The sequence below is a fragment of the Acanthochromis polyacanthus genome, chromosome 10, assembly GCF_021347895.1.
Source record: "Acanthochromis polyacanthus isolate Apoly-LR-REF ecotype Palm Island chromosome 10, KAUST_Apoly_ChrSc, whole genome shotgun sequence".
Lineage (NCBI taxonomy): Eukaryota > Metazoa > Chordata > Actinopteri > Pomacentridae > Acanthochromis > Acanthochromis polyacanthus.
In genome coordinates, this window is record NC_067122.1 from 24,524,304 (window position 1) to 24,538,295 (window position 13,992).

The following is a 13,992-nucleotide window of genomic DNA, read 5'->3' on the forward strand; positions in this document are numbered from 1 at the left end:
TCTTATCAGCAACAACTGCAGTTAAATGTACGTGATAGTTTATCAGTCTTTTATATTGTCATGGAAGAACTTTGGCCCACTCTTCTCAGCAGGATAGTTGTAATTCAGCCACATTCGATGTTTTTTTGATCTTGAATTGCTCTTTAAAGGTCTCGCCATAGCATCTGAATCAGATCCAAGTCTGGACTTTGACTCGGCCACTACAAAATGTTTTTTTTTCTTTTTGAGCCACTCAGAGGTGATCTTGATTGTTTGTTTTGGGTCGTTGTCATGATGCAGAACCCATTTGCGTTTAGCTTTAGGTCATGAACTTAATGGTTGGATATTCTCCAGGAGGATTTTCTGATAGAGAGCAGAATTCATCACTCCTTTTATTTAAGTAGTGTCTAGATTCAACAAAGCAGGCAGTAATCGGACGTGGAAATTGACCCAAGACTGGTTGCTAAGGGGGCAATTTCTTCTTCAAATAGGGCATTTTTCCTTCAATAAATGAAACCATCTTTTAAAGGCTGTATTTGCTTGGGTTATCTTTGTCTTTTAATACATTTTCTTTCATGATCTGAAACATTTAAGTGTGACAAATATGCAAAAATAGCACGTACAGCACTGTATGTTCAGTTCAGAAGAAAGAAGATGAAAACAAGACAATAATCAAAGAAGCGTGACATTACAGGGAGAAGAGCTCTGGCATTGCTGCAGTTGACTCATAATAAGGCTGCAAAAATGCATGATGTAGGATGCAAGTTCAATAGATCCATAGTTTAATTGCATTTTACTCTCACATTGATCCAAAAGAATCCACACTCCAGTGGCGTGTTGTGGATCTGTGTTGCTATGGTGAAATCTATACATTTTTTAAAGCCTACAGCTCAGAAACTCCTTGTGTTAATAGTTTGCATTCAGCAGATTAAACAGGAATTTGAATTTATTCTAAACTTCAGCCAACAGAAAATCCTGAGGTTGATCTGTTTTGCTTTTGCACCACAAACTCAACAAGAGTCTGATCAGAAGCAGACTCTCTCTTTTTCCTATTCTTGTTTTTAGAGTTGACCCAAAATAACTTCCGTATCTTAGCTCTTTGCTACAGACTCTGCTACAGAATTCGGCCCAGTGAAAGTTAATTCTATCTCTACCTGTTCATCATCATTTATGACTTTAGAGCCAGTTTCTGTCCAAACTTACAGCCCTCAATACATATTTATCATTATTTCTTTGTGACCTCTTCATGGCACTAAACCACTGATTTAGATTTTACCCGTTGAGTCCGTGTAAAGTTAAAGCAGACTGACAGTCACCAACACTGTCTGGTGAATGTGCCATTCTGTGTGTGTTTTTATGTTTCCAGCTCTTGGCTTGCAGATGACGCAGTGCTGATAGCAAACAGTGAAGAAGACTTACAAACCATAGTATCCATAATTCATACAGAGAGCCTAAAAGTCGGTCTGTCTTTAAACAAAAAGAAAACGGAAGTAATGGTAGTTTCAAAGAAAAATGTCATCCCAACCTGTAACCTAGAATTAGACCAAGAAATACTGAAGCAGGTTCATCATTTCAAATATCTCAGTTCATAGATAACATCAGATGAAAGATGTGAAACAGACATCAGATGTAGAGTAGCAATGGCAAGAATAGCATTTACAAAAATGAAAAATATAGTGACAAATAAGAAAATAGCAATGAGCATCCGTATGATTACTCTCAGCTGTTACATCCTACTGTTTCTGATGTACGGATGTGAATCTTTGAACATAGATAATAAAATGTCAAAGAAAATCACAGCATTTGAGATTTGCTTTTACAGACAAATGTTACGTATGTCTGATACCGTCAGAATAACCAGTGAAGATGTTTTAAAAACACTAAACACAAATTATACACTGCTGAACAAAATTAGGAAACGGCAAGCAACAGTTTTTGGACACATCTTAAGGAAGCAGACCCTGGAATATATCGTCACAACTGGGGGAAAAAAACGGGAAGAGAGGACAAAGCAGACAGAGAATGAAAATGATAGTTGGACCTACATCATGGCTACACATGGAACGGGCAACAGTCACAATTCAGAGAACAAGAGATCGGAGGAGCTGGAGAGAAATGATCGCCTAGCCTGAATGGCATGGCACTTGATTGACTGAGCTCTTGGCTTATTTAAAACAAGAACCAACTTGGAGTTCATTTCCAATTCACTGCTTCCATATTTGTAAATGTGATTTATAAAATTGAAGTAAAAACTCTTATGGTGCAAAAATTAGACTGTAAAGACCGAGGTTTTTTTCAGGCGCTGTCTCTGCAGACGCTGCACTGTAAGTCTGTGTTGTGTAAGAGCAGGGAGATTTCAGTAATCCTCCGTAGGATGTTCTGTTTGCTGCTATACTTCAAACAAACAAGAAAAATATCATTTAAACAATTTGACATCTGCTGCTATATTGAGAAATACTGTGGGAGCGAGTCAGTTTTATTTGCTTTGGTACACATGCTCTGACTGGACATTAACAAGGAGAATTTATCACTAACAGTAGAGCCCAATAAACAGTTCACTGTCTTGTTGAAACCGACCCAACCGGAGCCTTAAACCTCATGCATGCATGTGAGTTTGCTAATAAGTCTGCACCGAGATAACGTGCATGAAAATGTTGCAGGGCTTCACATACGACAGCTTAGTGCACAGGCTGTATTTCTGTCTGGGATGCAAATTAGTTTATGAAGGAACAAGATGGGAAAATACATTAAGCATTGATTTAGCGGTGTAATTAAGGTGGATTGTGTGCTGAAAGGTTCAGTTGTGTGTTTAAAAAGTGACTAATCCGAGCATTAAATCATCCAAAATAGCGCATTTATTTTTCCTTTACGGCATCTAAAATGCATGATTGTGTAACATGTCAATAACCTACATCTACACAGCATGGCATGAATAGTTAAAATGAAAGCTCAGTGATGAGATCAAATGAGTGTGCGCGCCAAAATATAATGTACTCGGAAGGATGCCTGGAATAAAACCTAGAACAAATTATTCCAATTAGGCTAATGACAGTGCTGGTTGAATTTGCAGTCGATGTCCACAAGTGTCGATTGTGTGCCGAGAGCCCAGACAGAAGAATAAAGATAGTCATAGTGCAGATTAGTCTGATACAAGATATAAAAAGTCCACCATTATTATTCCCCATTTTTGCTTCCCCTCTTCACATTAGCGGAGTACAGAGCTTATACAATTATACTGGAGGACAGTGTTTTCACTTGGCTCACTGTAGGCTGTCCAGATTAGCTGATGCCAGTGCGGCAATATCTTGTGGAAGAAAAGGTCTTTTTTTTTTTCCTGTTTTCTTTGCCGCCACACACTCTTTTCTCTGTCTCTCTTCCACTCCCTTACAGATATTTTATGCATGGATTAACTCAAAGCCATGTAGGCTATACCACGCATTGGCACCCGTCTTCTCACACACACAAGAAAAAAAAGACTCAGCACTTGCATGCATCCACTCAAAAGAGATATACTGTCATTTAGCACAGTTTCAGAGCGGGCACATGGAGGACATGGTTTTTAGATTCAAACAAGGCTGTGAGCATTCAGCCACCTTCGGCTTATTCAAACAGATGTTTTTATGGCAAACAGACCTCGAGTTTACAATCCGAAGACTTTTCAGATTGCGTCACATAGCCACTGTTTGTAATACATTTTAAGTAGGGCTCTGAGTGGAAGATATTGGCACAAGAATCACAACACAAACGCTGCTGCACTCACACTACTTCAATAGCTCTCCCTATTCTCAAATGTGCATTCCTGCACTCTCCTGGGGAAGCACAATTTTCCTGGAGTAGTCTGTTCCATGGTCTCAATTATCTACTTGGTGGCAGACGGAGGACATTTAAACTGCGATGCGGCGTGTGCTTTTGTCTCAGCTAATTGTTGACCGTGGGGACGAGCACCGCCTCGGCTGCCAGTGCAGAGATTTGCATCTACTGTACCTGAAGGAGGCTGCCTCTGACCTTCAGAATAGATTTGTTTTTTTTTTGTTTTTGCAGCTATACAGTTTTGTCGAGTGGGCTGGCTCCCTTTGTGGGATGACAAAAGCGTTGTTCAGTCAGAACAAATGAGCCTGTCCCCCTCCTGCTTACCCCCCCCTCTCTCTCTCTCCCTTTTGTTATTTGCATTAGGAATCAGTCTGCTCATTCCTCCCGAGGCCATCCCCAGAGGGAAGATCTATGAGATTTATCTCACTGTTCAGAGGAAGGAAGATTTAAGGTGGGTCTGTTTAACACTGTCTAACTGGCAGTCTTCCCTGGATGCCACTAGGCTGTTTGTTTTGATGCTCTACTGTTCCATTAGGAAAGGCTTAAGAGTCGGTGCCAGTACTGTGGAGGAGGGATGTAAATAAATAACGTAGTCTTTTACTGGGATGTGCACTATTTAAGTTAAATGAATTGTTAGGAAAACACTGTTTATCTGGCTTGCTGCATTCGGTCTCACAAGGCACCATCGATGCAGCATGCTGTGATGGTGTTATGTTGTTACTCAGTCATCACTGCTCGGCCCAACCAGTCAGCGCGTCCAGCAGGCTTTCATTATTCTCTGTTACAGCTGCTAGATAATTTGCAGAGGTGACAGTGTCGTATCCTGCTTACAAGAACCAGGAAATTCTCTCTAATAACTCGATGAGTAAAAGCACTTCATCTCGACTCCGTTTTCTCCCCCCGGTGTAGGTTACCCCTGGCCGGCTGCCAGACCCTCCTCAGCCCCGTTGTGAGTTGTGGCCCTCCAGGGGTGGTCCTGAGCCGGCCGGTTATCCTCAGCATGGACCACTGCTTTGACGCATGCCTTGATAACTGGGCCGTCCGCCTCAAGAAGCAGAACTACGAGGGTGTTTGGGAGGTAAGACAGGGCTGTAACTCCAGCACAAATCCTTTGCAGAAAGACAAAGTTGCCACCCGGTGAACTTGTAAAGTCTTACTGAGAGCTTTTTTCTGAAAAGTACAAACCTGCTCAGCGGTGACTTGAAACACACTGAAATCCACTCAGTGCTGTATAGTGGAGGTAGTTCTGGTTCAGCACTCATCTACTCCATAGGGTTTAAATTATATTGACCATTAGGTGTTTTCTCATTGGGCTGGAACAAAAGCCTGGAAGCACCAGCTCTCTTCAGCTCAAGAGTTGCTAGGCAACATGTTTCTCAAAACAGAAATTCTCTAAGCAAATTACTGATCCTCAAAGTACTCTTCTGAGTGCTCCTTGACCATTTTTGACCGCTGCTTCCAATTACAGAGTTCCCTCCCCATTTTCTGTCCATGAAATTTGAAAGTACCCAGAACAGCCAGACTCCAATAGGAAGGAGATGGGAAGAACCTTTGGTGTCTCCACACACACACAAACAAGCACAGTTTGAGGCAGAATACACATCTCAACAATCCAGAGAGATTGGAAAGGGTGCTGGTGGGCTTTGGAGTGTTACTAGGTCTTCTTTCATGTTCGATATTGTGCATAAATTATTCAGCCTCCCCCCATGTAGCAGCGGTGGGGTGTCTGTGGGATGGATTGGCCTGTCTGAGGCAGAGGTTAGACCAGCACTTTTAATCATCGGCCGGACCAAATATAGCCCAACGGCCTGACTGCGTGGCCACCAAGGGGGAAATAAAGTGCCAGGTGGACAAGAGAATGAGAGTGGAAAGGACCAGAGACTGTGACAGAAACTGAAAGTAGAAAAAAAATAAAGGAGATAAAGACGGGAAGGGAAAGCAGACTGGCAGGTAATGCAGATCTAGAGGAGAGATTTGAGAGAGCGGCGGAGAGATAGTGAAAATAGATAAGAGACATGCAGAAGGAGAAAGAGGAATGAATTGCTCGTAGACGGAGCGCTCAGTGGAGTAATTGAGCCACCTCACTCTCTGTTCCACTTTGAAGAAATATTAAGATGATGAAAAAGTGAGACTCCATTGTGGTTGCATAGCAAATGAATCGTGTCAATACTAATTCTATTGATGTAGATGGTGTCTGGTTGAATCGATCCTGGAGGGGCTCGCTGGGCATTTGGCAGGCAGAATGCTCTCTTCAGCTTGATTGGCTAATGGGAAGAGTCAGTCAACTAGCATGATGGGATTTTAGAGAAAATGTTGTCACCTTGGGTCCAATTTGTCTCCATCAAATTAGCCCAGAGAAGTGAAATTATCTCATAGAAACTATCCCGTACTGTGATGGAATGGGATATCTTCTCCAGTCTGTCATCCTTGTTAGGGATGCAGTTGTGATACAGGACTTCAGTGTTGTAACAAAGCAAGAAAATGGAAGTTTTTGCTTATCTGACATGGCCATATTTTTATTTCCTCTGTGGCAAATTAAAGTACCAATTAATTTTTGTGCTGCCTGTTAGTTTTTTGAATACTTTTCACCATCAGGCAACAGTGTTGTTTTGCAGATAAATTGGCAAGTTGTTTTCACCTCTCTTAACGAATCTCAGACAAATGCTGGAGGAAATTCCGGAAATCCCAATAATCCTATATTCACTGCACCTCTAAAGTCTTTTATTTCTCCAGAACCATCTATTCTTGCCAGGAATCCATTCGAGTCTCCTTTCATGTCAATTGAGTACCTCGTTCATGCATTATTAAGTAAATTGATGGTGTTCTATAGGATGCGTTTCTTCGTATGAGAGAATGTGTGGCTTTATGTCAGTGTGTTCTAAGCTGTATCGCGGTGAAAAGGGAATTTAAAGCAGGAACAAAGCCTTCCCGTCTGATCGAAACTGCTACCCAGATACTTATGTAACATTACCTTAAAGACCTTTAGCTTAGATGCTGCTTTGTCACACAGCAGGGAGAATAGAGTAAGGGGCCATGCTACTTTCCTAACAAGCCCTTGACAAACACACACCCACGCACATCAGGTACCCAAGCAAACACATTACCCTTCCTTTCCTACATAAATTGGGTGCTTGACCTTCCATCCACCCTTTCTTTTTCCCCCTCCTTGCCTCCTCCAGGACGTCCTCCTGATGGGGGAGGAGCTGGTGTCGGAGCCTTATTACTGCCAGCTCGAGGCCGAGACATGCCGGCTGTTCTCGGAGCAGCTGGGCACCTTCGCCCTGGTTGGAGAGTCCCTGCACATGGGCGCAGCCAAGCGCCTCCGGCTGGTGCTCTTCTCGGACGCGTACTGCTCCACGCTGGAGTACAACATCAGGGTGTACTGCATGGACGACACGCAGGATGTCTTTAAGGTAAAAAAACAACAACAAAAAATTGTGACAAATGTGGCAGCGCCGTTATTCTGTTTGGCTGGCAGTTTCTGAAGCCTCCGATTGCTCCGACTGGGTGGTTTTGCATCAGCTGAGTGATAGGCAGGCTATTATGTGTAATAGCATTGTCTGTCAGATTGGGAGGTTGGTAGGAATCGGCGCAGACATGTAGGAGTTAGGCATCGCCATGGTAAATTGAACAATGTTACTGGCCTGATTACACTGTGTGCAGTTCAGGGGTTTGTGATTTAAAGAGGTGATGGTCCTCTCCCTCCTCTCCTGAATCTATAGAGACAATGCATATGTGCAGGATTATCACGGTGTACAATCTCCGTGTGTTTTGTGTGTGCGCGCCTACAGAGATGTTTCCCTCCTTTCATGCTGTCAGTGGTTCTGCTTGGCTGCCGTGGGCCAAGAAGTTTCCCATCACTTTGTTCAACAGCATATTTCGCTTCCCTTTTTTTCTCCCCTCCACATGGACAGAGTATAATCAAGCACTAATGCCTCCCTCCCTCCCCTGAGGACTGCCTCTGAGTAGCCTGTTAAGATTTCATTTGCATGGTTAATTAGTAAATTAAAAGGAGAGCCTGTCCCAATCTTTTCCCAGCAACCCCCGTGCTCTCTCTCCCTCTCTCTTTCCCTTTCTCTCTCTCTCCACACCTCTCTTTCTCTCTCCAAGCTGTTCCTCTTCTTCTGACACCACCCACAGCCACAAGTGCCTCTTCCCGCTAGAGTCCACTCTCGCCGGCTATAATGGCTGACCTCCTCGCACAACCAGCACAATCTATGGACGGCTGCGGGACATAAACAATGGAAGTCACTGGGGGCTCGCACTGAAATTAGCACTCTCACATACAGCACGCCGAAGACGAGATGAAAACCGTTGCACAGGCTCTGGCTGTGGGGTGGGAATTACAGAAGCCTTTCCGAGCTTACATCTGTCTTTTTGTGCCTCTATTCTGCTGCTGCTGCTTTCTCTCTCTGTTTCCTGACAGCGACTGCTTGATAGAAGGCGTGCTCAGGAAAATTGCTGGCTGACATTCAAGAGTGTTCTAATATAGAATAGATAAAAAATGTGGCGTACAGGAGGCGATGTTTTCTGCAGATGGATATCAGCCCGTGTGTTTACTCGCTATCAAAGTACTTCTAATGATAGGACTGTCTATATATTCAGATCATCAGTTGACCTGGTGGTGTTTTGCTGCAATGTGACTGCTGAAATGACCTTGTGTGTCCTGTGTTGGATGCTGGAAAGGCTGCTGGTGCACAAAAACTCTTTCTCTCTCGCTGCCTCTCTCTCTCTCTCTCTGGCTAGCTCTTGTTCTGCTATTCTCCCGCTCTCTTAGCCAGGAAAAGGACATCTGAGCTTGTTGACTCCAGCACTTGTGCTGCCATACTCTGCGGCTCCCCCGACGCCCTTGAGTGCATTAGCTCCCCGTCTCTCACACAACCTGGTCCTGTGGTAAGCCACGGCGTCTCCGGGGTTTTGTAGTTTTTAGTGAGTGATTTAGAGCGTGGCCCACACTGTTTAGTAATCTCGGCTCCACACTGCTCTTGGTGCTATTATGGAGGGAGCAGTTCATTTAGCAAGTACATTAACTACTTTGAGTGGAGATTAAACTTCCCTGGAGAGGTTCAGCCTAATCACTAATCACTATCTTTAAAATGCACCATTTATGATTAGACTTTCACTATGGCTACCATTAGAGTTAATTGCAGTATGTAACAGTGGTGGAGTAGCAGTAGGTGGTACAGTGGAGTGGCACAGCGAGCACACATATATAATGTATAATGTATAGTACACCTTCAGCTCATGTGGATTCCAAGATGGCGCTTACAGCCCTGTTTTTCAGACAAGGTGTCGACTTTACATGCATTAAACAGCTGTACTTTTGATGGGAAATGACAAAAACTGTGACTCTTCAGTGGCAAGGAGAACTGTGGAGACCAAAAACGATGCTGAGCTTTTCTTTCCAGCCCCATCACTGGCTGTCAGTCTGTTCTGACAAGCTTCTGTCAGAGAGAGTGACAGATAGACGCACACATGCATGCAAACTACACTTATGCATGCTGTACCATGGAATCTCTTATCTCCCAATTACAGCAGATTAGAACCAATGTTATTGTCTTTGATCCTAAGTCTGTGGGGGCTCTGGGGAAACAGTGACATTTTCGTCTGATGCTTGCCGTATGTTAGCGGGGCTCTGCCGGGACCAATTAAGTTAATATTTAATGTGTGTCCCACTCTTGATAGGCTCAGCCAAGGCTGGCACAGCAGCAGAGGAGACATAATCGGCGTTTGGTAGCGCCCTCACTGTGCACTTGGTTGTTCCCAGCTAGACCTGTGGGAGAGCATCACTGATGTTCTGCCATCCCACAACTGATTGAAACACCTGCAGTGAACCAAGCCGCCAACTCAGTGCAGAGATACACACACCATCGTCTAATTAACTGGAAGGGTGCCGACAAAGGTGTCTTTTTAGGATTGGAATATGGTGCAGCTGCTTTTTTATATTTAGCCGCGATATTCAGAATCTGTCATCTGTTGGAGCGAGTGATGAAGGAGAGTGTTTTCCCCAGCATATGCCACATTTGAGTGGAACAATAACAAAATATCTCTGTGTTTATTGATAACTAAATGTTCTTCCTTTACACCCACATGTCTGTGTTTTGTGAGGCCAGTGTTGTTGTACAGTTTTTTTTTAAAAAATGTCGAATGATTTATAAACCACCCACCCTCTGTCAGATTTATTTTTTTACAGAGGTTGAAGCACAAGTCAGTTTTCCTGCATTCAGTGATAGACTTTTGAGGAGCCATAATAACACAGCAAAGTTTGTAATAAATATCTGGATGGGATTTTTTTTAGCCCTGTTAGCAGCATTGTTCTAGCTAAGGATGTCAATGTTGATGTAGTATATTTACTGCTTTGGCCCACACTAAAATATCTCCTCACTATTTGACAGATTTTCATGATGTTATCCACAGAAGCACATGGTGCCCAGAGGATCAATTGTGCTCTTCTCTGACTATTCCTGCAGCACCACGATCAGACCACAGTTTTAAATTATCCAATACTCAATTTTGCAACTAAGTTTCTGCAGAACTCCAGCAGAGTCTGACCAGTACTGAATTTAGAGGTCTGATGCCAATTATACTGAGTAGAAAACATTGATGTATTGGTCTGTTTTACTTATTATTTTTTGGAAATCTTCGTTAAACACAAAGATGCTATTTTCTTGTCATCTCCCGATCCTCCTCTTTAATGTATTATTGATTGATCATATAGTCGGGATTATCTGTTGATTGTACTTGTACAAAATAATGACTCAAAAACATTTTCAACCATCTAGTGAATGTTTTGAAATATTCATAGTTCCTATACATCATATTTTTAAACATAATTTATTGAGTTACGAGGTATGTTGAATTATTAATTTTTCATGTCTTTTAGAGAACGCTGCAAATATTTAACCACGTTACAAAGAGCTGTAGTGTAGGCTGTGTAAAGGAAGCAACAGGTGGTCTAAGAATTGTTTTCGAAGCTGTATATACACACACAGACACACACATAATCAGTTAATGTCTTAAATGTTTTGTTCCTTTATGTACATGAAGGAACAAAACATTTAAGACATTAACTGATTTATATATTTGAGCTGAAAACAAGCAAGTTTGCAGTACATGCTCTGTTTTATATTCTATTCTAAATAGCTTCATATTCGCTAATGACAAATTTATCTTCATATTTTAGGTAAATCAAAAATAACACAAGTGAAAATGTGTTGTGTCCTCCCCGCTAAACAACACAGCCTCTACTCTGTTTAGCTATTGAATTCATGCTACAGCTTCATTTCTAACTATTGCTTCAGCCAATATAACCATATCTAATATATTAGTGCCTGTGCTATAAATTGTCTTTATAGCTTGTGTAAAAAATATCAATAAAGTTTTAATTTTGCAAATGCAGTAACTAAAATTATCCAGGTTGTAGTTTTATGCTATTAACATTGGCATAAGTTGGCCTCCCATTAATAATAAACAGACTTAGGTTGGAATTCCATCCCTACTTTGTGACACAAGTCTATTTTTGCCAGAAGTCGAAACTCAAACTCTCCTACGCGTCCCCTATGTATAACACAATGCAGTGTGGCGTACAACTGGCGAATGAAAACAAAGCTGTCTTCTTCTTATAGAGCCACGTGATGACGTATTCATCTGCTTCGCTCGCCAACTAGGTCCACCTAACCACTTCCAACGAATCTCTGTAGGTCGAAGACATAAACCAAGGACCCCCTGTAGTGTCTAAAGAGAAGGGGCTTCGATGCTAGCATTGTGTCCACTTAACTCCAAAGAAGTAGCAATGCGGTTTGCTAGCATGATAATGTAGTAAACAAAGATGATAAACATTATTGGCGTAACATTTGACACAGACAGATGTTAGAATTATATTACACCAACAGACTCAGAAACTCTTTTGTCCCGCTGGCCATCAGACTGTACAACTCATCACTGAGTGGTCAGGGGGGCCATAGTCACAGTCATAGTCGCATTAGGAGCTCTGTGATTATTATTATTATTTATTACAGAATGTCCATTCACCTTAGGTAGTTACATACAACTTTTTCCTCTACCTGTCAAAGCCACTTTTATCACTTAATACACTTCAATTTTTATACTTCCGTGCCTTGAAATGTGTACATACTGTATATTGAATTTTTAAATTTCACTTAGCACCCTATTGATCTTAAATTAGAATAGTTTATATACTAAAATTTACTGTCAATATTACTAACCTGCCTTTTCTTGTTATTTTATGTTGTATGTACGCTGTTGAACACTTAAATTTCCCTCGGGATTTATAAGGTGTCTGTCTGTCTGTCTATATTAAAATTTAAAAATTATGGGGTCATTGTTTGTTAACCTTGCACAAACTAGTTAGCAGCAGGGGATGAAGGCACCATTTGACCCCACACCGCTCACCTACATGTGCTGCTGAAAGTATTACAATAGAGTTGGAGCTGCTTTGCTGGACATGATGACACAATTTTTAACTTGTCTCAAGCCTTTTTTATGCATCATGTTCTTTCAAAATAAGCTTTTATATTAGACAATATGTTTGCTGATACCACTATATCAGTGACAGGCCTATTCTCTGTCAATATCGTAAGCCTGCTAACATAACACAAACTACATATTAGCATTTTCGCTGTGATCATTTTAGCATGCTAGTGTTGGCCGCCGTGCCTACAAAGCACAGCCTCATACAGCATTCGATTCTGTCTTGCCTAGTTCAGTCATTATTGTAGTGAGTTTAAGGTTACATTTATAAGCAATAAAACCTCAAATCACCTGTCTCGAGACTGAAAATTCAACTCCCTTCTTACCTCTGGTGTTGTATTTAAGACTGCACATTTACTCCCCCATCAGTATTCTTGCTATGAGGCCAGTTCATTGAGCTTTTTGCCTGTTGATTGTAAAAATGTATGTTCCAGGGTTAAATGGGTGTTTAATTGATGTCTCACTGGTTAAATAGTGGCTCCTGGATTCTTTTGTACAGTGTTTGACCTCAAGCTATGATTCTTATTTGCGTTTAAAAGGCCTCATAAACTGTTTATGTGCTCCCACGATGACGTTTTCTTTCTAGTTCCTGAGCAGCCAGCTACATTAGAGCAGAAACTTTTTTTTTCTCTCGCTGTAATGCATCAGAGAAGGGAAAAGCAGCATGTGCAGTATAATACAAACAGTTCCTCTGATCCCTCCATCAGAAAAGTTACTGGCAAGAAATTGTAGCAGGAAAAAAAACAGAAGAGCACAGCCCAGTAATTGCTGGCATTAAGTTAAACAAGACAGTCAGCTTTATCACTGAGCCCAGCTGAGAAATTGTTTCCATATTATATTTCTGTGTTCCTGTGTGCTGTTTTCTCCCATCCTGCTCTGTGATTTATCAGGCAGAATGTGCATCTTTTCCCTAGCAAACACAGTCCCCATTTATAACTGAGCAGACAAGTCCCTTCTATTTGTAGTTATTAATCAGAGTTGACTGTAGCGGGCACGGCCACTGGAGCTCAGACTGATAGACTCTCAGTCAGAGAGGAAAAGCCTGTCACATCCTGCTGACAAATACACAGATTTATGGAGCCCACATAGCCAGGCTAGTCTCTATAAACAAATGCATTTGCCTGAAAAGAGCAGCTCTGAAAATGGATCGTCACTGCGAATGCACATTTTTAAACACGAGGACACGACGTTACCGAGGGCGGAGGGGCGAGGACGAGTTTATGAGGATATTAAAGCCCATGTATTGCTCTGTGTTTCACATGACATGGGGCTTGACTAATTAACTGATCAAACGCTACTCATAATCCCCATCAGAGCTAGTTAAGTTATTCAGTTTATTACACACAAAGCTCAAACAACAGAACGACGCAAGTAAGTGCCTGACCTTGCTGTGAGCAACGTCTGCGGTCCAGTACTTAATATGTACTACTATACTGCAATTTGTTTGGTTCGTGTTTGTTTCCTGCAGTCCGACAGGCACGAGAAAGTTTGGGGTAACCTCTTTCTGTCAGCAGCAGCCCGAAGAGATTAGCTGTATGAGTGTCTCTTGTATCCCCGATGGTGCTCGGCCCCAGTCCATCACAGTCCCAGCTCCGGTCCATGCCCAGAGGAGGATGATGGGGGAATGGATGAGGAGCGTGGGGAGGAATAAGGGGGTTGAAGTCATAGAAAACTGTGGCCATGATTGCAGTAATCCTGTTATCTGTCCTGCTA

The 13,992-nt window shown here is 42.1% G+C and overlaps 1 protein-coding gene across 4 annotated transcripts in view; it reads left to right on the top strand.

Annotated features, from left to right (window-relative positions):
• Positions 1–13,992, top strand: part of unc5a (unc-5 netrin receptor A) — a 144,737-nt gene that overhangs the window by 119,688 nt on the left and 11,057 nt on the right. For all 4 annotated transcript variants that reach the window (XM_022195958.2, XM_022195964.2, XM_022195973.2 and 1 more), the window contains 3 exons: positions 4,153–4,240; positions 4,699–4,867; positions 6,969–7,202. In XM_022195958.2, the coding sequence (XP_022051650.1) occupies positions 4,153–4,240; positions 4,699–4,867; positions 6,969–7,202 (491 nt within the window). The remainder of the gene's footprint in view (positions 1–4,152; positions 4,241–4,698; positions 4,868–6,968; positions 7,203–13,992) is intronic.